The sequence below is a fragment of the Carcharodon carcharias genome, chromosome 9 (genome assembly GCF_017639515.1).
Source record: "Carcharodon carcharias isolate sCarCar2 chromosome 9, sCarCar2.pri, whole genome shotgun sequence".
NCBI classification, from domain to species: domain Eukaryota; kingdom Metazoa; phylum Chordata; class Chondrichthyes; order Lamniformes; family Lamnidae; genus Carcharodon; species Carcharodon carcharias.
Genome location: NC_054475.1, coordinates 154602166 through 154624332, shown reverse-complemented (window position 1 = coordinate 154624332; position 22167 = coordinate 154602166). Strand labels below are relative to the sequence as shown.

The 22167-nt window shown below is 45.2% G+C and overlaps 1 protein-coding gene across 1 annotated transcript in view; it reads right to left on the bottom strand.

Moving 5' to 3' along the window:
• tmem255a (transmembrane protein 255A) overlaps positions 1-22167 on the bottom strand; it is a 119901-nt gene that overhangs the window by 7870 nt on the left and 89864 nt on the right. Inside the window, exon 7 of the mRNA XM_041195219.1 lies at positions 7290-7449. Coding sequence (XP_041051153.1) covers positions 7290-7449 — 160 coding nt within the window. The remainder of the gene's footprint in view (positions 1-7289; positions 7450-22167) is intronic.

Sequence of the window (22167 nt, the reverse complement as noted above, 5' to 3'; positions counted from 1 at the left end):
CCTCACTCAGTGCATACACAAAGGGGTAGCCCTTTGTGGATAGTGCAGATTGGGTGATAAGGAGTCAGCAGCTCACTTTATATTTTTGCATAAAAGTCAAGATCTGCCCCTGGACTTCCCTGTATTGGTCACCAGTATAGGGAACCCTGATTAATTTTGTTTTTCCTGATTAATTTTGTTTTTCCTGCGTCCAGGGATACAAACACCCTCATTGAGGTCAGTGGTATCTTAATACTGTTGTAAAAGGTGCACTTTTTGTCAAAGTTCTTCACCTACGCTACTTCTAAATGAATATTTAAATTTGATATATTATTCAATGCATTACAGCCTTGGTCATGTCCTTCTAGGGTTAAAGTGGGCATTAGTCCCAAATGAAATGTCTTCTCAGTAATGTTGAGCACTTAACTGGTATTAGAGAGACATTTTTTGGAATAGATTCTTTAACAAGGCCAGAAATCATCATTTTTCAAAACTGAAAGTAGCACATGGCCCCATACCAATTTTATTCCATGATCAGAATTTATTTTAAACATAATTCAGACTAGTAGGATAATTTCTCTTAAGAGGTAGCAGGAAAAAAAATCAAAGAAACTACATCAGATGACACATTCTTTTAAAGAGCCAAGTTTATTTTAAACTGTTCACTGTTACACCTTGTGGGAGCACTACTCACTACTGTCAGGCTAATCCTTGCAGAGGTAAGTAAGTAAGTAATAATAATTCCCCGTTTATCACCTGGTTTTAGTACTTTGAAGCCAGCATGGTAAAAAGATTTGGTGAAGCTCTGTACCAAGGCTGCTAGTAATTACTAGCACCTCACAGCTCAGTTGTCTGTCTCCTAGTCGTTTACAATACTTGGATGTTACGAGATCGTAACACTCTAGAAGTGTCTTGTCTTAGTACCTTTTAAAAATTTGAACTTTTCCCTCAATTCAAGGTGCAAACTCGTTCTGGGGCACCATTCCACGCATGATCAACAGCTTTCTGGTAACTCATTACAGTGGCCATTACGAACGTATGAACATACAAACTAGGAACAGAGGTAGGCCAATTGGCCCCTCCACCATTCATTAAGATCATGGCTGATCTGCTTGTCTTTCAAATTCCACATTTCCATCTACCCCCAATAACCTTTGATTCCCTTGCCTAACAAGAATCTATCTACCTCCATCTTAAAAATATTCAATGACCCCGCCTCTACCGCCTTTTGAGTAAGAGAGTTCCAAAGTCACACAACGCCCAGAAGGGAGGGGAAGTGGTGGCAGTGGTGTAGTGGTATTGCCACTGGACTGCACCTCATTTCAAATCCCACCACGGCAGATGGTGGAATTTGAATTCAAATATCTGGAAGTCTAATGATGACCATGAAACCATTGCCAATTATCATAAAAACCCATCTCGTTCTCTAATGTCCTTTAGGGAAGGAAATCTGCTGCCCTTACCTGGTCTGGCCTACATGTGACTCCAGACCCACAGCAATGTGGTTGAACAAGGGCAATTAGGGATGGGCAATAAATGCTGGCCTAGCCAATGACACCCACATCCCACGAACAAATAAAAAGAATAGAAAAAAATTCTCCTTATCTCTGTCCTTTAAGGGCCAACCCTAATTTTAAAACAGTGCCCCCTAGTTCTGGACTCATCCACATGAGGAAATATCCTTTCCATGTCCACCTTGTCAGTACCATTAAGGATCTTATATACTTCAATCAAGTCATCCCTCACTCTTCTAAACTCCTTTGGGAACAAACCCAGTATAGTCTGTCTAACCTTTCCTCATAAGACAGCCCACTCATTCCAGTTATCAATCTAGTAAACCTCCTCTGAACTGCCTCAAATGCCAACTCCATTCTGCATAGAAACATAAGCAGGACATTCAGTCCCTTGGGCCTGCTCCGCCATTCAATTAGATCATGGCTGACCTGTACCTCAACTCTATTTCTCAGCTTTTGATCCATATCCTTCTATACCTTCACCTAACAGAGACTCTATGTGTCTATCTCAGGTTTGAAAGCCAAATATCTGCGAGAATCGACAGCCTTTTGGGAGGACAGTATTCCAGATTTCTACTATTCTTTGTGTGGAAAATACAAACTCAAATCCATGTGTGGGTTTTGTTTCATACAGTCAGTTAATGGGGTATCTGTGCTGTCTGCATTAACAACTACCCCTTAGCGGGGGCCACTCAGTAGTGATTATGGAGCAGAAATCCAGGGTGAATGTTCTCTGCCTACCCCAGGGACAGAGAAACCAGTTCTAAAATCCCCTGCCCATCAACTAAATCAGCACAGGAATGAATGAATCCTGGTCTTCATGGTCATCCTAAGTCATGTGCTCACCTTACAGTTCTAATCATGTATTATAGATATTGTATTTCAGTTTTCTAATTATGGTGAACATAATTCAAAAACAATCAGAATATTCCAAACCTTCCTACTGGATTTTGGAGCTGGAAATTGGTTCTAGCTGTTGTAACATGCCCTTAAGGGATAACAGCATGCCATCACTCGAAGGAAAGTATGTCATGCAATCCAGTCTCAGTTTCACTTTGGTCTGTGAGCAGAACACAGCATACACAGCTCTGCTGCTGCTGTATTAAGGCTTTCTATCACATATGTTATGTGCCTAGTCCAAGTAACTTAACCCACAATGTGTTTACTCAATCCCAAACGAGTGATTGGTGCTTTTATATCATTATAAAAACATGACACTGGCCAGCCTAAATGTTTTTAGTCCCCTTTTTTGCATATGCAAAGGACAAAGCCCATTTCAGGCATAAGCCCCCTAGACATCTCTTTTGGTGTGTACGCCAATATGGCAGCCATCTGGCTGAGAATGTGCTTGCACATGCTCCCTGCTATTATGGATGCTTTGGCAGGCACACATCATTAAATTTCTATAAGCTAGTCCCTATAGTCACTCGCCATAAGCTAGTTTCTAGATCCTAGGATCTTAGAAGAAGTGGCTGATGAGTTGGTAGGTGCATTGATTGTAATTTTCCAAAATTCCCAGATTCAGGAAAGGTCCCATTAGATTTGAAAATAGTGAATGTAACTCTTCTACTCAAGAAAGGAGGGAAACAGAAAGCAGGAAATGACAGGCCAGTTAGCCTAATATCTGTCACAGGGAAAATGTTAGAATCCATTATTAAGGAGGTTATGGCAGGGCATCTAGAAAATCTTAATGTGATCAGAGTCAACATGGTTTTGTGAAAGGAAAATCATGTTTGACTAATTGATTAGAGTTTTTTGAGGAAGTAACAAGCAATATGGATAAAAGGGAACCTGCAGATGTGATATACTTGCATTTTCAAAAGGCATTTGAGAAGGTGACACATCAAAAGTTACTACACGAGCTCATGGTGTAGGGGGTAACACGTTAGCATGGATAGAGAATTGGTTAGCCTACAGGAAGCAGAAAAATGGGGATAAATGGTCCATTTTCAGGGAGGCACGCTGTAACAAGTGGAGTACCACAGGGATCAGTGCTGGGGCCTCAACTAATTATAATCTATATCAATGATTTGGATGAAGGAACCAAATGTATGGTATCTAAATTTGCTGGTGACACAAAAGATAGGTAGGAGAGTAAGTTATGAAGAGGACATGAGGAGTCTGCAAAGGCATACAGATGGGTTAAGTGAGTGGGAAAAATGGAATCTAATATGGTAAATATGAACTTGTCCACTTTGGCAGGAAGAATAGAAGAACAATATAGTATTTAAATGGAGACAGACTGCAGAGCCCTGTGGTACAGAACGATCTGGGTGTCCAAGTACATGAGTTACAAAAATTAGTATGCAAGTACAGCAAGTGATTAGGAAGGCAAATGGAATGTTGTCATTTATTGCAAGGGAAATGGAATATAAAAGTAGCGATGTTTTGCTACAGTTGTACAGGGTGTTGATGAGACCACATCTGGAATACTATGTACTGTCTCCTTACTTAAAAGATACAATTGCAATAGAAGCAGTTCAGAGAAGGTTCACTCAACTGATTCCTCGGATGACAGGGTTGCCTTATGAGGAAAGGGTGGACATGTTGGGCCTGTATCCATTGGAGTTTAGAAGACTGAGAGGTGATCTTATTGAAACATATAAGATCCTGAGGGGACTTGGCAGGGAGAGACTAGAACTAGCGGACACAGTTTAAAAATAAGAGGTCTCCCATTTTAGATGGAGATGAGGAGAACATTTTTCTCTTTAGTCTGTGGAATCTCTTCCCCAGTGATCAGTGGAGGCAGGGTCATTGAATATTTTTAAGGCTGAGTTACACAGAGTCTTGATTTACAAGGGAATCAAAGGTTATAGAGGGTAGACAGGAAAGTAGAGGTGAGGCCACAATTGGATATCCACAATTTTTGTCAAATGACAGAGCAGGCTCGAGGGGCCACATGGCCTACTCCTGCTCCTAATTCATATGTATAAAGGTATGCCGAGCCAAGACCTGGGCTCAATCCAGATTTAAAATTACTTTAATTTCAGTTTCCTGTGGTCGCCTCAGTTCTATATATCTGACACTATAAAAATCAGCAAATGAATCAGAACTCCAAATTCGCTTTAGTATTGCTGAAAAAAAGACATTTGTCGAAGCTTTCGTCTTGCACTCATCAGAGCTAACGTAAGAATACCAATGTCAAGGGAAGCACAACTTCATACTGTATGAGAAGAGAGTGCTGATTGGTTAGCTGTGGACTCTGATTGGTAGAGGTGTTGCCATGGAGAATGCACCAGTTAATGGTGATTGACAGTTAACTTCCAAGCACTGTTTGAAATTTAAACCAGGTAGCTTGATTCCAGTTGATCAAGGCATTACCCTGAGGAATGAATCAGTGAATGGCTATCACTTATTTTCTTTAGCTGAAACAGGCATGTGTTTACATGATCTTTCTGTCTGCAAAGAACAGGCCCTGTGTATTAATATACATAGCTTCCAGTATTAATACACAGGGCCCTGTTCTTTGCAGATAGAAAGATCATGTCTGTTTCATTATGCCTGTTTCAGCTAAACAAAATAAGTGACGGCCATTCGCTGGTTCATTCCTCAGGGCAATGCCTTGACCAGAGTCGAGCTGCCTGGTTTAAATTTCAAACAATGCTTGGAAGTTAACTGTCAGTCACCATTGATTGATACATCCTCCATGGTAACGCCTCTACCAATCAGAGTCCACTTGTCAACCAATCAGCACTCTCTTCTCATACAGTATAAAGTTATTGGTTCCCCTAACATTGGTATTCTTGCGATTATCCCGATGAGTACAAGACAAAAACCTTTGACAAAATGTCTTTTTCAGCAATACTCAGTTACTTTACTTTAAAAAGGCAGAACATAGGCTATTACCATTTTTGTTTCATCCCAGTTTGTAAGAAAAATATCCATGCAATATTTGGATCTTTTATTGTACAAAAGATGATCTTTCCCTGTCCATTGCTAATGAAAGCGCAGTGATAGCCAAAGTTTCCTTCTCACGTAAGGGCTTAGTTACTCCAAACAAAGTAATAAATAATTTGTATGGCTTCTTCTTAATCCAACAATGAATTCCTTTGCATTACTCACACACACTTAATCACAAATGATGAAATTCCAGAGGATTACATGAGCACAAAATAATGCAGAATTGTAAAAAGTACGAGACATCTGAGGGATTCAGCCAGGACCACTGCTGAGGTGTGTCCTCATGGGGAAACAGAGAAAGAGCAACTATTCATTTCAAAGGTTATTACAAACCTTTTCCAGGATCAAGTTACAGGGTAGTGTTAGAATGGAATCACAGAATCTTTACAGTGCAGAAAGAGGCCATATGGCCCATGGAGTCTGCACTGGCTCACTGAAAGTACATTCTACCAATCCCAATTTATTGCCTAACCCTGTAACCCTGCACATTCTTTTTTTTTCAGATAGCAATCCAATTCTCTTTTGAATACCTCAATTGTACCTGCCTCCACTATCCTTTCAGGAAGTTCGTCCCAGACTCCAACCACCTTCTGGGTGAAAAATTTTTTTTTCACAAAACTTCTACTCCTTTTGCCAATTATTTTGAAGATGTGCTCACTAGTTCTTGATGTGCTCTTGAGTGGGAACAGTTTCTCACTACTTATCCTGTCCATAACCCTCAGGATCTTGACCTCCATCAAGTCTCTTCTCAGCCTTCTTTTCTCCAAGGAAAACAGCCCCAACCTATCCAATCTATACTCATAGCCACAGTTCTTTATCCCTAGAATTATTCTTGTGAATCTCCTCTGTACTCTCTCCAATGCCTTCACATCCTTCTCAAGGCAACAGAACTTGACGCAGTTCTCCAGATGAGGCCTTACTAGTGTATTATACACGTTTAACATGACCTCCTTATTGTTTTACTCAATGCCCCTATGAATAAAGCCTAAGATACTATATGCTTTATGAACTGCTTTCTCAACATGCCCTGCCACCTTCAATGACTTATGTACATATACACCGAGGTCCCTTTGTTCCTGCACCTCCTTTAGAGTTTTTTCCTTTATTTTATACTGTCTCTCCACATTCTTCTGCCAAAATGAATCACCTCACGCTTTTCTGCATTGAACTTCAGCTGCCATTTGTTTTAATGTCACATGTGAAAGACTGCACCTCTGACAGTTCAGCCCTCCCTCAGTACTGCACTGGGTGTGTCTGCCGAGATTATGTGCTTAAATGGAATGGATTGGAGGTAGATCCTCCCCCATCTCTGCTCTGAAAAGGGGAAAGGCAAGTTTTTATCTGAGAGCTTGTTACCTTCTTGCTTGGCCAATGCAATGTGATTAATAGAAGAAAGAACTTGCATTTATTTGTGCCTTTCATAACATCAGGTCGTACCTAAGCACTTTTCAGACAATGAAGTACTTTTGAAGTATTGTAATGTAGCAAATGCAGTGGTCAAACTGTGCACAGCAAGATCCCACAAACAGCAATGAGATCATGATTCGATAACTGATATTGACTGAGGGATGAATATTGGACAGGATACTGGGGAGAATTCCCCAGTAGTGCCAGGTGATCTTTTACATCCAATTGACGGGCAAACCTTCCTTTAATGTCTCATGTGAAAGACTGCACCTCTGACAGTGCAGCCCTCCCTCAGTACTACACTGGGAATGTCTGCTGAGATATGTACCTAAGTGGAATGGTTTGGAGGGAGATTCTCCCCCATCTCTGCTCTGAAAAGGAGAAAGAAAGTTCTTATTTACTCCTACCTCACACAAAAAAACTACACTGCAGGCAATGTGACATTATTCCAAAATAACTTGCATAACGAAAGCAGAGAGAGTTCAATACCATATCTTTAAAGGATCCAAGGACTGCTGCTGTGATGATCCCAAGAAATAAGCCAACGATGTTGAGGATTGTCGACGACCACAGCAGGTGGTACAGATGGATAACTTCTTGGCAACTTCCGACATCGTTGTATTCATAATAACCACCCAAAGTGTCTCGACTGCATTAAAAGAATAAACATAGATGAGAAAGTCTGGATAATGTTGCTTTCTCTATTCACCACCAAATGTCCTTTCCCACCCCAGCCCCCTGCCAAAAAAGAGAGGCTAAATTCTTCCATGTCTAATAGCCCATTCTGTAGCCAAGCAGGACATGCAGCTTGACCAGTCACTTTATTCAATGACATCCATGTAGTTCAAGCGACCGATTTGGAGTTACAGGCATGTGAGTCATGCTTCCAGAGCTTGAGTGGTCAGACTGCCAGCATTCAATTGCCGCAAGTGGCATCCATTTTCTCCCATTAGTTCCCCCCAGTATGAATGTACAATAAATGTTGCAACCATTTAAAAAACAAACTGGTTTAACAAACAAATATATTTATCATTCCCTCATTCAATTCATCCTTCATAAATACAGTGCAGTGAGAACATCAAATGTACAAAATGCAAAGATAACAGCTGAAGTATTAGGATTAATCTGTCACTAGTTACAAGTCTGGGTATAAAGGGACTGACCCCTTCAATAGATAAACATTCCAGCTATTCTGAAGTATTATAATCCAAACTGAAACTATACCTCACTTTATTTGGAAATATAAATGCTTTCTAACGTGGGGGAAAGTTGTTAAAGACTCTGGGTTCAATTAATTGTTTTGAATACCTAAACCTGTGCCAGCATATGGAGATCTAGACTGAAATTTCCATTACCAAAAAAGAAGTTTGGGAAAATGTGTTGATAAGGCACATTTTTAAAACAATGTAGATTAATGTGTAAAAGGATTAATTCCACTTTTGACAAAGTAAAATGTAAGAATGACATTAATACCAAATGGTTAAACACTATAAAATATTAATGATGTTAACGATTGCACATATCATTACATAGCTAAACTGCTTTGTGTTAAGCAATACACTCAGCATTGTATTTATTTATAGTGCTTCTGGGGAGAAAAGCAATTTCTCCTTAATTGTGTTCCCAGTCTTCAGAGAGATGCACCTTTTTATGTATTTTACCTTGGCACCAATTCATTTATACCTAAGCAGCAAATGAAATTGAGAATTGTTGTTTTATATGTTTTATCCTAACTATACAGTAACAAGAAATATATTCCAGTGATTTACAGAGAGCAGCCACTTCTCTACATATTCCTGTCAATAGGCGAGAGGAGGGAGATGGGCCTGAAAATGCATTCCTTGCTTCAGTCAGTATGAAGTTCACTGCATACCCAAAGTCCCATTAATACAACAAATGAGGGAAGCTCATTCTTCCACTGACCAAATGCAATTCAACCAACAATGTATTTTGCGCACTTTACTTAACGGGCCAGAAATTGCTGAGAAAATCATGACCGTGCTCGCTGTTATTAATTCATAACAAACTCAGCAATTTGCAGCAAAGGAGTAATGCAATGTGAGCGGTGAGGTTAAAGAGTCCAATTAAAGTCATTTGCCAAAAATTTGCTCTGCAATGCACCATTGCAGCAAATCCTGGCCCAAATTTCTCAAGAGTTGTCTCTGCAATTTTTCCACTATCAACACAAATATTGAAGAAAGCTCGAGCACATTTTTGAATTGATAACATACATTATTTATCCAAAACCAGCTACTTTCCATGGTATGATATTTCCACAGTGCCAGTAGCTCACAAGTACTTATTTGTGCTAATGCTAATAATCTTTCATCCCAATGTTTACAAAGGCAGAGAAAAATCCCTTTATCACTACTTTCCGTACCTGTCAGAATAACCCTCTTTTGTGTTTCACATAATTTGTTTAATAATGAAAGTATGCAAGGCAGTAATATATTCAAGGAATCCTGGTATTATCATAAGCCAAGAGAATTTAATTGCCTAAACTACAGAGGGTGCCTTATATGGCATCAGCCTGTACTACTATACACTTGGCATTGCAGATTTGCCCCTTCAATTCTGACTTTGTGGGAAGGACTGAATGGATACTAGGCATCTCCCTAAGGGAAAGAGGGAGAGATTTTGATGAACAGATGACATTGGTGGCATGCTGCGGTGGGGGTTAACCACAACCAAGAGCCTCTCTGGGTCACGTGCGTGTGCTTCTGGGTAGAAAGTTTTCAAGCAGTCACAGCTGAGGCCCAGGAGGAAGCGACCTGCTGACTGTCTGACCCAAAGGTGGTGCCTGTTGTAAAGGTAAAGGGTCAAAACTCTTGGGAGAATGAAAATAAGAAGCTGCTGTGTCCACTGTATTCACTAACGTTTGTCACATAGAAATATTAAAAAAAAACTTAATTGTTAAATTTCAAAATACACGCCATTTTGAAATGTCACTCATTTTAAAATTTTGCTCTACATTAAAAGACACTGTGCAGCAGGAGAAAAATCCTCTCCTCTTTCTACTTGGAGAGGCCTGTAAAACGATACTCCAAATCAAAGCAGTTCCAGCTTCCCCTGAAACCACCTTGTTGCTTTCTTACCAGAGCGTTCCTGAGCTGGAACAGCCAGCAAGCTGGTCAGGGTACTACAGCATATGTTACATTGTCAGATCACTGTATTAGAATTTTCACTCAGTTACCTTCAGGAAGGGAGAGAAATTGCAGAGCTTTTAATCCTTTACTGGAGACGTTACCTGCAGTTATTTGGCTCCTTCACTAGACTAAATACATTATTGTTCAGGTCTGCTGAAAGAAACTGGGCCAAATAGACCAGCTGGCCTTTTTGCAAGTCATCTACATTTTGCACTGTCCAATGCAACTCAACATCAGCAAATCCACCAATTCCTGCATATTCACAACAGAAGGAGCCATTATTCTTTGCAGTAATCTTATCTCCTGATCAGTCTTTTCCTATCGACCACACGCCCCCTATCCGTCTCTATTTTGGTTGTTTTTACTGCATTAAAACAGTGCATGAGATAAGGTGGTAAAATTGGGATAAAAACAAAAAATTGCTGGAAGAAGTCAGCAGCTCTGATAGCATCTGTGGAGAGAGAAAAGGAGTTAACGTTTCAAGTCCGTATGACTTCCTCAGAAGATCAGAACCGGACAGACCACCCAGCGTTGACCTAGGCACCGGAAACGACAGCGGCAAACTCAGCCCTGTCAACCCTGTAAAGTCGTCCTTACTAACATCTGGGGGCTAGTGCCAAAGTTGGGAGAGCTGTCTCACGGACTAGTCAAGTAACAGCCTGACATAATCGTACTCATGGAATCAATAGTCATATGGAAACATAGGCCAGAATATTGCAGTCGGTGTGCAGGGGCGGGCCTGACATGTCAACGCGCAATGACATCGGGCGTGCGTCCCGACGTCATCTTACGTCATTTAGATATTTCGTTCGGCAGGCACACGCCAGAGGCGGCTGTGCGCCCGCCAAACTGTCAACGGCCTATTAAGGGCATTAAAAAAACGATTAAAGTTGTTACCAGTGCTGCCCGTCCAACCTTAAGGCGGGCGGGGGGCAGGCGAAGAGCTCAAGTGGCCTTCACATTTTTCAGGAAACCTCATCTACGGGTGGGATGAGGTTTCCCGAAGGTGGAATGAAATAATTAAATAAATTTTGCTAACTGTACAAACATGTCCCAGCTCATGTGGCGCTACCCACATGAGGGCACATGCTTCAATAATTTTTCAGATCCTTTATTCAAGATTCCCATTACCAACTTAATCTGCCTGAGGCAACTCCGTGCTGCAGAGAGATTTCTGTGCTCTTCCGTGCGCAGGCCCCGACTCTCCCTGCCCTCACCAGCCTCCCCGTCCCCCCTGCCCGTGCCTCCGGCCGCGCGTCATGCCAATCGCTACTTTAATAGGCCTGCCCATATAAAATGGCGGCGCACAGCTGATCGCAGGTAGCGATTAGCTCCGCGCCCGCCCCCGCCCAGCCCACCCCCACCCGGCCCGCCAGACAGAGGTGAGTTTCTGGCCATAGAAACTAGGAGCATGAGGAGGCCATTCGGCCCTTGGAGGGCCTGCTCCGCCATTCAGTGTGATCATGGCTGATCCTCTATCTCAACGCCATATTCCCACTTTCTCTCCATGCCCCTTGATGCCTCTAATATCCAAACATTTATCAATTTCTTTTTTGAATGTACTCAGTGACCCGGCCTCCACAGCCTTCGGTGGGAGAGAATTCCACAGGCTGACCACCCTCTGAGTGAAGAAATGTTTCCTCATCTCAGTCCTAAGTGGCCTGCCTCGTATCCTGAGACTGTGGCCCCTGATTCCAGACTCCCCAACCAGGGGAAGCATCCTCCCTGCATCCAGACACGAAACGCTAACTCTGTTTCTCTCTCCACGTATGCTGCCAGACCTGCTGAGTATTTCCAGCATTTCCTGTTTTTATAGGCGGAATTTTGCCCATGGGCGTTCGGGATCAGCGGGGGCAGAGGTGGGCGATGTGTCGCCTGCGATCAGCAGCAGCGTTGCAATTTTACGCGGACGCGCCAACTAAGGCCCGTCCAGCGTAAGACGCGGCTGCGGAATGAGCACGAAGGGGCGAGCAGGGGCGGGTGCTGAATGTCCGCTGGGTCCAATGGCGACCCGGCGGCCCTCGGAAGGCAGCCACTGAAGGACGCAGATGTCGTGGTGGACAGCGTTGTGGGTGGACATGGCAGGTGGGAAGGCAGGTCGGCGGGGCACTCAGCCCTGCGTTTCGCCGATGAGAGCCTCGCTGCCCTCCTGGAGGAGGTGGTAGCGTGGAGAGAAACCCTTGTCCCTAGGGATGAGGAGGAGGCTCCCCCACCCCCCACCTCACCAAAAAGGCCTGGGAGGAGCTGGCGCCCTGGGTCAGCAGCCACGACGTGGTGAGGCGCACATGGCTGCAGTGCCGGAAGTGCTTCGATGATCGCCTGCGATCGGGAAGGGTGAGCACCCTGTTGGCATAGGTCACTTTGCAGAGCAGTTAAGAGCTGCCCGTCCCCCCCCCCCCCCCCCCAACCCCCTTGCGGACCTCAGAGGTGTTAGAGTGTGAGTGGCAAATGTCATTGAGGCAGGAGCTGGCCAAGGGTGGTGAGCCCTGGCTGCTTGGACTGAGTGCCTTGCAGCTCCAGAGTCATGAATCGGCTGAGCCCTGCGAGGTGTTCCTCAGGTGGGGTCTGGCCAGGCTGCAATGGCGCTGCAGTTAGAGAGTGGACTAATCCATGCTCCTCTATCCCTTCAGGCAAAAACATCCCATAATGATGCAGAGAGGTCACGTACTGGCGGGGAACCCCCCCACACCTATTAATCCTCACTCACAATGAGTAGGAGGCCCTGGAGCTGGAGAGGCTGCATGTGCCTGGGCAAAATGGCCACAGTGAGGTTGGTGTGCCACAGGGAGGTAAGAGTGCAGTGCACTGAGGCAAGAATATCAGTAATTGCAACCATTCTACTGTAGTCTCTATATTGATGTGATCCTCGAACCTGGAATCCCCATTGATAATGGAAAGATGAGGGCACCCTGATGCATATCTCTGTCTTAAGAGGCTGCCAGGCATGCACAGTAACAGTGTGACAACTCCAACCAATGACATGTCCTTGTTCTTCCTTTAAGGCTCACTTTCGGGATGAGGAGTCTGAAGGCCCACCCCTGACCCCTGAGGACCACATTGATCAGAACCCCTGTCACACCTGCTCTCTCAAGCAGGCACCAGCGCAGATACCAGGGCATTAGATCACCGGCTACCATCTCGCTGCACATTGGTGAGGGCACTTCATACTCACTTGAGGTGCAGGCGGAGGCAGAGAGTGTCCAGGGCGTTGGCAGTCGGAGGACTGCTGGAGACCAGGACATTGTCGATGGCTGATGATGTGCCTCCGGAGTGGTCCATGAGGCAGCAGATGCTGGTCATCCAGCAGGGTGCCAGAGGATATGGCGGAGATACATGAGGGAACGTGTGCCATGGGCTCCATTGTGGAGGGGTCCCTGCAGAGTGTGATCAATGCAATGACCCTCATGGCCAAGCTCAATGCCTCCTCCATGGAGAGAGTGGTGACTCTCATGGAGAGGCTACTCCAGGAACTGAATCGGGGGTTCCTGGGGTTGTACTCGCACCTGCAAGCCCTCACAGCGGCAATGACCTCAGGTGGTCAGTGTCAGTGTGGGAGATGGATTGGGCACCCAGTACCCAGCTAGATGCCTGTTTATCAATGGTGAGCAGGGAGGTCCAGACAACCACACGTTGGCACACAAGCTGCCTGTCGTCTCTGCGGGCTCCTTTCAGGGCACTCTGGATGAGGGTAGCAGCTCCTCCGCTACTCTGCCAGTAACTGTGGCATCCAATGAGGCTGCGCTGACTGGGGAGATGTCAGCTGTGGCACTGGCCGCTCCCTTCCAGGAAGGGCCAGCACAGGCTCCACGGGCCAGAGGACACCCGCCAAGGTCATCAAGGTCAACAGGACAGCAGAGTCAGCAGGCTGTCTCCAATGCTGGTGCCAGCGAGGGGGGAGCACCAAGACGTAGCACCCGCAAGCGAAAACTTAAAGCACCTTAATCACAACACGGGCTTATCACGGACGATATTTGTTTCCCCCATTTTTCCATTCAGTATTTATTGGTGTGATGGAAAACACCCATCAATGTTAATTTGTAGCATGTTTGCCAGGCACCAGTTAATTAAATGTGCTTTTGTGCAGCTAGCCCCTGGATGCTTCATTTGTTCTACAGGTGCAGGGTAAACTATGATGTTATGGTGGATGTGTTTCTCCTTAAACTTTATTGAAATGCACATGGTGTATGTTGTTGACCAAGGAACTGGTCCTGTCAGGGATTGAGTCCTGAGACTGCAGCTCTGGTATGTGGTGGTAGTTCTTATTTGGTAGGCTAGCTGTAGGAGCATTGGATCAAAGCATCCCGGGTATCCCTGCCTCCCTGGAAGTTGCCCAGGTCAGCGTCTATGCCCTCAGCATTCTCCTGACCATGCTCGTCCTCGGACTCACTACAGGACTCATTGTCTGTTGCCTGTGCAGCTACATCAAGATCTTCTTTCTCCACTGCATCCCCCCCTTTCCAGCACCAGATTGTGGAGAGTGCAGTATGCAACCACTATCAGTGACACATGATCTGGGGGGTGTTAGAGTGTGCCCCCTGAACGGTCCAGACATCGGGAGCACATCTTGAGAAGAACTATGGTTCTACCACTGCCCTTGTGGAGGCATGGCTCCTGTTTTACAGCTGCTCGGCCTCTGTTTGTGGATGGTGGAGAGGCGTCATGAGCCACCTTTTGACAGGATAGCCCTCGTCACCCAGCAGCCATCCATCCAGTTGGGCTGGAGCACTGAAGAGCCTCGGCACCGGGGAGTGTCTCAGGATGTAAGCATCATGGCAGCTCCCAGGGTACCTTGCACAGACTTGCAGAATCTGCATCCTGTGATCACACACTATCTGTACGCTCATGGAGTGGAAACTCTTCCTGTTGACGAAGGCACCGGGCTCACCTGCTGGCGCCTTGATGGCCACATGTGTACAGTCTATAGCACCCTGGACACGGGGGAAGCCAGCAATTGTTGCAAAGCCTCTGGTTCACTCTCCCTGGCTGGCCTCATCCTCATGGTAGTGGATGAAAGTCAATACCTGCCTGAACAGATTGTCTGTCACCAGCTTGAAGCAAGTGTGGACAGCTGATTGGGAGACTCCACGCAGATCATCCACTGAGCCCTGAAAGGAGCCAGAGGCATAGAAGTTGAGGGCCACTCCAGCGCCATCTCAGGGCTGATCCTCTGACAAATGGAGGTCACTGTCTCCCTTGAGAGGCGGAGCCTCCTTTGGCATTGCACCTCAGACATATTGAGGTGGCAGCTTCACCGCCTGTAAATCCTGGCAGCAGAATAATGGCGCCTTCCAGCAGAATAATGGCGCCTTCTGCGGCCCTTTCTGTCTTGGACTTCCTGTTGGCCCTTCGCCCCTTGTGCCTACGGCACTCCTCCCACGGGTCGCTCCCTGGAGGCTGAGTAGGGACACCTGGCCTCCTCCCTCTTTTGGCCCTCTCTCCCTCCTCAGAGGAGGTGCCTCCAGCAGAGACCACAATCCCCATTACCAGGGTAAAGGAAGGCTGTCTGATACCTGGAAGGTCCCAAGTGGTATGAATCCTCCGAGGGCCTGGAAAACACCACCGAGCCCTGAACTGAAGCCTCTTATTTCTGTCAATGCAGCTCTGAAGCGAAATGAAGATGCCCTGTTCACACAAGCAAGCAGCAGCTAGCTATATCCTAAACTACAAACTACTCGCATTTACAAGCCCACTGGCCCCTCTTATCCCACCCCATGGATGAGATTTTTGAAATTGTGGCCTGTACACCTGCCCGTTTAGCCCACGCAAAGACCTGAAAATTGCACAGACCACGTAAATTCCGAGACAATTGGTGTCTCAAAGGCCTTAACTGGCCACTTAATAAATGGCGGGTGCGCCTCTGTCATCATCGTGCGCCCGCCTACTGAAATATTGCGAGAGTGTGTGTTTACATCGGCACGCTTGGCCAAAGGCAACGCGCTTTATTTCATGCTCGGGTATGTCAGGCGCGTGCCCATACGCCGAGCTGAAAATTCTGGCCCAGAATTCCAGCATCTGCAGTATTTTGCTTTTATTTTAATGGTAAAGACTGGGATTTCGTTAACCATAATTAGTGAGCAGAGTTTTCTGTATGAGCCAAGACAGCAAAATACTTATGACGGAGAGGAAAACAATAAAAGCCACAATCAATATGAGACTTTTAAAAAAAAATCGTAGTATCAATATTCCCTCCAAGTTGAGTGACCACAGGGTAACCCAAATGTTCCCACACAGGCACAGAACAAGTCAGCCAGTCAACAAATAACTGCCAGTGTGCGGCTGCACCAGAAAACTCAAAGGCCCCATGCACTCAAGTGAATAAACTCTGAGCGAGAAAAGAAAGGAGAGAGGGAATGTTGCATAGTATGATATTACTGTGTAGATAACCAGCTGTTACAAGACAATAGCTTTCTTCCAGTCAATAGCCAGTGCAAGAAGCCATTGTTCTATCTTTTTAAAATGTTGCCCATGGACATTGAGAATTAGTTTGGGATGTAAAAATGTCACGCATTTGTATTTCTAAAAAGATTTTTCGATAAAAGCACCACATGAGGGGCTTTGTGCAAAAATTAAGACTAATGGCGTCAAGGGGACTATAACAAGATAGACTGCAAATCAGCCAGAGATGGTTTGAATTTACTGATTTCCCCAATAGGACCTGGTCTTTGGTGAGGTGCCTGGTCACCTCCTGTTCATTAACAACCTGGGGCAGAAATGTAGAAAGCGTTATTACTAAATTGCATCTCTATTCACTAAAGAAAAGGATGCTGAAAATGTCACAGTAAAGGAGGAGGTAGTTGAGAAATTGGAGAGGATAAAAGCAAGGAGGACATAGTTAAAAGATTAGCAGTGCTTAAAGTTGAAAAGTCACCTTTAGGATGCATCCTAGGTTGCTGAGGGATGTAAGAGTGGAGATAGCAGAAGCTCAGGCCACAATCTTTCAATCATCCTTCGACACATTGGGTGCCACCAGAGGACTGGAGGATTACAAATGTTACATTCCTGTTCAGAAAAAGGGTGAGGGATAAACCCCAGCAACAACAGGTCAGTCAGCCTTACCTAAGCAGTGGGCAAACTTTGAGAGGCAATAATTCAAGACAAAATTAATTGTCACATGGAAAAAATGCGCGTTAATAAATGACAGCCAGCACAGATTTGTGAAAGGCAAATTGTGTTTGACTAACTTGACTGAGTTCTAAAGTAGCTCATTATAGATGGGTCAGCAAAACTGAAGTCCATGGTGTCACATCTCCGGCTGAAAGAACAACTCTCAAAAATCACAGATTTAGCTGCAGGTGTTGCAACATTTAGTCTGCCATCTTGACTAACTTCTGACCATGTGCTATCTGACCTTGGTTAACCTTCATTAGTACGCAACAGGCAATGCAGTAGAACTCAAGTATCCAAACACATTCAGCATGTCACCTTAGTTTTGTTTCCGTTTCTCTTCTTCACCTGAACTTGTGCATTAATCCTAAATGACAACTTTCCAAACAATGGTGTGAATTCTGAAAATCTAACAATAACACTTAAGTCAAACTTCCTTCACTCCAACATTCCAAATTTGAGTATGACATTTACAGTCAAATTTTCCTTCATCACATTCTGCTTGGTGCTTAGACTCCATCTCTCACTAAACATACTGCAATAAAATTTGCAAAAAAATTTAACAAATCATCATTTTCCGAACTCACCGAGTGAATGAATTTCTTCAATTACAAATTTCAGGTAAGGTCAGTGCACCAAAAAAAAATCTAAAATTAAAATTCTAATGATAAACATGAAACCATTGTCGATTGACGTATAAAAACCCATCTGGTTTAGGGAAGGAAATGTGCCATCCTTACTAGGTCTGGCCCACATGTGACTTCAGATCCACAGCAATGTGGTTGATTCTTAACTGCCCTCTGAATTGGCCTAGCAAGCCACTCAGTTGTATCAAACCACTACAAAGTCTAAAAGGAATTGAACCGGACAGACCACCCGGCATCAACCAAGGCACCGGAAACGACAATGGCAAACTCAGCCCTGTTGACACTGTGAAGTCCTCTTTACTGACATCTAGGGGCTAGTGCCAAATTGGGAGAGCTGTCTCAGTCTAGTCGAGCAACAGCCTGACATTGTCTGTAAAGTATAATTCCATGAGTACAACTATGTCCCAGACACCACCATTACCATCCTTGGGTATGTCCTGTCCCACCGGCTGGACAAACCCAGCAGAGGTGGTAGTACGGTGGTATACAGTAAGGAGGGAGTTGCCCTGGTGGTCCTCAACATTGACTTCGGACCCCATGAAGTCTCATGGCATCAGGTCAAACATGGGTAAGGAAACCACCTAGTTACCATGTACTGTCCCCCCTCAGTTGATGAATCAGTGCTCTTCCATGTTGAACACCACTTGGAAGAAGCACTGAGAGTGGCAAGGATGCAGAATGTACTCTGGGTTGGGGACTTCAATGTTCGTCACTAAGAGTGGCTCAAAGGCACCACTACAGACTGAGCTAGCTGAATCCTAAAGGACATAGCTGCTAGACTGGGCCTGCGGCAGGTGGTGAGGGAACCAACAAGAGGGAAAAACATACTTGACCTCATCCTCAGCAAGCTGCCTGCCGCAGCTGCATCTGTCCACGACAGTATCGGTCGGACTGACAACCGCACAGTCATTGTGGAGACAAAGGTCCGTCATCACATTGAGCATACCCTTCATCGTGTTGTGTGGCACCATCACTGTGCTAAATGGGATAGATTTTGAACAGGTCTAACAACTCAAGACTGGGCAACCATGAGGCACCATGGGCCATCAGCAGCAGCAGAATTATATTTAACCACAATCTGTAACGTCATGGCCAGGCATATCCCCCACTCTACCATTACTACCAAGCCAGGGGATCAACCCTGGTTCAATGAAGAGTGCAGGAGGGCATGCCATGAGCTGCACCAGGCAGACCTAAAAATAAGTTGTCAACCAGGTGAAGCTATAACACAGGACTACTTGCGTACCAAACAGCATAAGCAGCAAGTGAGAGACAGAGCTAAGCGATTCCACAACCAACGGATCAGATCTAAGCTCTGCAGTCCTGCCACATCCAATCGTGAATGGTGGCGGACAATTAAACAACTCACTGGAGGAGAAGGCTCCACAAATATCCCCATCCCCAATGATGGGGGAGCCCAGCACATCAATGCAAAAGATAAGGCTGAAACATTTACAACAATCTTCAGCCAGAAGTACTGAGTGGATGATCCATCTTGGCCTCCTTCAGAGGTCCCCAGCATCACAGATGCCAGTCCTCAGCCAGTTGATTCACTCTACATGATACCAAGAAACAGCTGAAGGCATTGGATACTGCAAAGGCTATGGGCCCTGACAATATTCCAGCAATAGTACTGAAGACTTGTGCTCCAGAACTTGCTGTGCCCCCAGCCAAGCTGTTCCAGTACAGCTACAACACTGGCATCTACCCGGCAATGTGGAAAGTAGCCCAGGTACGTCCTGTACACAACAAGCAGGACAAATCCAACCAGGCCAATTACTGCCCCATCAGTCTACTCTCCATCATCAATAAAGTAATGGAACGGGTCATCAACAGTGCTATCAAGCGGTATTTGTTTAGCAATAAGCTGCTCACTGACGCTCAGTTTGGGATCCACCAGGGCCACTCAGCCTCATGAACCTTGACCTCATTACAGCCTTGGTTCAAACATGGACAAAAGAGCTGAACTCCAGAGGTGAGTTGAGACTGACTGCCCTTGACATCAAGGCAGCATTTGACTGAGTGTGGCATCAAGGAGCCACAATGGAATCAGGAGGGAAACTCTCCACTGGTTGGAGTCGTACCTAACACAGAGGGAGATGGTTGTTGTTGTTGGAGGTCAATCATCTCAGCTCCAGGACATCACTGTAGGAGTTCCTCAGGATAGTATCCTAGGCCCAGCCATCTTCAGCTGCTAAATCAATGACCTTCCTTCTATCATAAAGTCAAAAGTGGGGATGTTCACTGATGATTGCACAATGTTCAGCCTCATTCGCGACTCCTCAGATACTGAAGTGGTCTATATCCAAATGCAGGAAAACCTAGACAATATCCAGGCTTGGGCTGACAAGTGGCAACTAACATTCATGCCACAGAAGTTCCAGGCTATGACCATCTCCAACAAGAGAGAATCTAATCATTGCCCCTTGACATTCAACAACATGACCAACACTGAATCCCCCAGTGGTTGGGGATGGGGGATTACCATTGGCCAGAAACGGAACTGGACTAACCATAAATACTGTGGCTACAAAAGCAAGTCAGCGGCTAGGAATCCTGTGGAGAGTAACTCACCTTCTGACTCCTCAAAGCCTGTCCACCATCAACAAGGCACAAGTCAGGAGTGTGGTGTAATACTCTCCACTTGCCTGGATGAGTGCAGCTTCAACAACACCGAAGAAGCTTGACACCATCCCAGACAAAGCAGCCCACTTGATTGGCACCCCATCCACAAACATTCACTCCCTCCACCATTGATGCACAGTGGCAGCAGTGTGTACCATCTGCAAGGTGCACTACAGGAACTCACCAAGCCTCTTTAGATAGCATCAGCCAAACCCATTACCTGTACCACCTAGAAAGACAAGGGCAGCAGATGCATGGTAACATCACCACCTGGAAGTTCCCCTCCAAGCCACACACCATCCTGACTTGGAACTATATTGCCTTTCCTTCACTGTCGCTGGGTCAAAATCCTGGAACCCCCTCCGTAACAGCACTGTGAGTGTACCTACACCACATGGACTGCAGCGGTTCAAAAAGGCAGCTCACCACCAGCTTCTCCAGGGCAATTAGGGATGGGCAATAAATGCGGGCCTAGCCATGCTGGCCTATCCCATGAATGAATAAAAAAAAGTCACAGTCCAGTAATGTTTCAGTCATTTGTTCGGTATTTCACTTTGTGGAGGTGCTGTTTCTCTGTTTCTTCAACAAGCATAAACTGAACTTCTAATTTCCCTTTCTCTTTTTAACTGTGGCATCCCTTGTGATAATCATCGCTGTGTAATTTGATGCTCCTCAATGATCCACTCCAATTGCTTTCTTGTGTTCTTGCAAACATCACAAACAGGAACTTCAAAATCTGAAGAGCAGTGTTCAGCATGCACCCTTTTTGTTTTGAACATAATTACAACACCTAAAAGTTCACATCTAAGCCTTGTGTCAAGATTTGAAGTTTTTCAACTTAAAGTTTCATTGTTTTAAATCACAAATTGTTGCTCCACACTGATTTCCACTTTCATGTTCTGTCGCTAAATCACACAAAATCTGGGAACCCTTGTATGACCTTATGGATTTCCTGTTGGTAAATCTGGTGCTGTGTTGATGCTCAATAACAATCCCTTGAATTGGTAAAGTCCACAATGAGTGATGAAAGTTTTTTTTTATTCATTCACAGGATGTGGGCTTTGCTGGCTGGGCCAGCATTTATTGCCCATCCTTAACTGCCCTTGAGAAGGTGGTGGTGAGCTGCCTTCTTGAACAGCTGCAGTCCCTGTGGTGTAGGTACACCCACAGTGCTGTTAGGGAGGGAGTTCCAGGATTTTGACCAGCGACCGTGAAGGAATGGCGATATATTTCCAAGTCAGGATGGTGAGTGACTTGGAGGGGAAACTCCAGGTGGTGGTGTTCCTATCTATCTGCTGCCATTGTCCTTCTAGGTGGTAGTGATCATGAGTTTGGAAGGTGCTGTGTAAGGAGCCTTGGTGAATTCCTGCCGTGCATCTTGTAGATGGTACACACTGTTGCTGCTGTGCGTTGTTGGTGGATGGAGTCAATGTTTGTGGATATTGTGCCAATTAAGCAGACTGCTTTGTCCTGGATGGTGTACAGCTTCTTTAGTGTTATGGGAGCTGCACTCATCCAGGCATGTGGGGAGTATTTCGTCACACTCCTGACTTATGCCTTGTAAATGGTGGACAGGCTTTGGGGAGTCAGTAGATGAGTTACTCGTCTAGCCTCTGAGCTGCTCTTGTAGCCACAGTATTTATGTGGCTAGTCCAGTTCAGTTTCTGGTCAATAGTAACCCCCAGGATGTTGATAATGGGGGATTCAGTGATGGTAATGCCATTGAATGTCAAGGAGCGATGGTTGGATTCTCCTTTGGTTGGATTGTCACCTACCTTGAATTAGGATGAACTCCAGCTGGTGGTATCCCCACTTTAAGTCTAATTTAGAAAATGCCTTGTTTGT